Source organism: Austrofundulus limnaeus, unplaced genomic scaffold (assembly GCF_001266775.1).
Source record: "Austrofundulus limnaeus strain Quisiro unplaced genomic scaffold, Austrofundulus_limnaeus-1.0 Scaffold2809, whole genome shotgun sequence".
NCBI lineage: Eukaryota > Metazoa > Chordata > Actinopteri > Cyprinodontiformes > Rivulidae > Austrofundulus > Austrofundulus limnaeus.
In genome coordinates this window covers 2,782-3,965 of record NW_013955211.1, presented here as the reverse complement: position 1 = coordinate 3,965, position 1,184 = coordinate 2,782, and the positions used below count along the sequence as shown (strand labels likewise).

The following is a 1,184-nucleotide window of genomic DNA, read 5'->3' as shown; positions in this document are numbered from 1 at the left end:
CATCTGTCGCATTTTTTTTAAAGAAAGAAAAAGTAGCTTGCAAAGCTGTCGCATTGGTGCAACGTGATTAACAGCAGAGCTGCGTGTCTAATCACACACACATCTTCCTATCTTTGTGAGGACCACACACAGCGCTCAGCCTCGCTCTGCGCCGTCTTTTCCCCCAAGTTTGGTGAGAGGTGGATATGGAGGGATGCAAAAAAATAGCTCTGGACTTGATCTGGCCTTATTTAAATAAAAATGACTACATGCCATGGAATTCGTAGAGGGGCGGGCTGTCTCGTTGTGGGAGGGGAGACACTGAGTTGCAGAGTATTTTAGATTGTTGATGGGTACCTTTCAGGCAGGGAATGCTGTGTGTGTCATGGTTATAAAACCAAATGGAATAAGACTTAAGTGAAGAAGACTGCTCTGAAATTTGGTGCTGGAGAAGTTTGAAAATTTACCTTGAAAATGCTTGAAAAGTGCTTGAATTTTACTGTGGGAAAAGTGTACAAACCCTGTAACAGCAATAATAATGTCAGATATCGATATCAGCCGAAGTTTTCACATTGGTGCATCCTTATATGTACTGTAAGAAAGTAAATATACTTAGTTACGATACACCCCTGAGTAATAATGATCCCTGGAACATAAAAAAAACTCAACTGCATAAAGTTTTCTGTGGTCATCTTGTCTCCTTGCCCTCCCAGGTAAAGGTGTCCAGTCTGAACTTGGACGATCACGCACGGAAGAAACTTCTCAAACTTGTTGGAGAGCGATACTGCAAGGACACGGATATCCTCACCATTAAAACCGACAGGTAAACACTGCCTCCTAAAAACAGGCTACAAAATGTAACAAATGTTTTTAAACCATCTAATTTGTCGCCTCTGTTTTACCAGCTGCCCTCTGAGGCTTCAGAACTACGACTACGCCATGTACCTGCTAACTGTTCTTTACCAAGAGTCTTGGGTGAGTGTTGGAAATCTGTTTATTTTTATTTTAGTGTTGAACTGTTCTGTGTCGACTGATCAGACGCTACCGTGTTTCCATCAAGGCTTTTTGATGCGCATTTAGAAGTGTCGCATTAAAAATACGAAAATGCGGTTTCGTGGACCTCTTCTATGAACTCTGATCTTTAGTTCTTTCCATAGATTTTCTGTTGGATTCAGGTCAGGTGATTGGCTGGGCCATTCCAGCAG

The 1,184-nt window shown here is 42.0% G+C and overlaps 1 protein-coding gene across 1 annotated transcript in view; it reads left to right on the top strand.

Annotated features, from left to right (window-relative positions):
- mrps35 (mitochondrial ribosomal protein S35) overlaps positions 1–1,184 on the top strand; it is a 9,841-nt gene that overhangs the window by 6,860 nt on the left and 1,797 nt on the right. The window contains exons 6-7 of the mRNA XM_014000209.1: positions 693–802; positions 885–954. Coding sequence (XP_013855663.1) covers positions 693–802; positions 885–954 — 180 coding nt within the window. The remainder of the gene's footprint in view (positions 1–692; positions 803–884; positions 955–1,184) is intronic.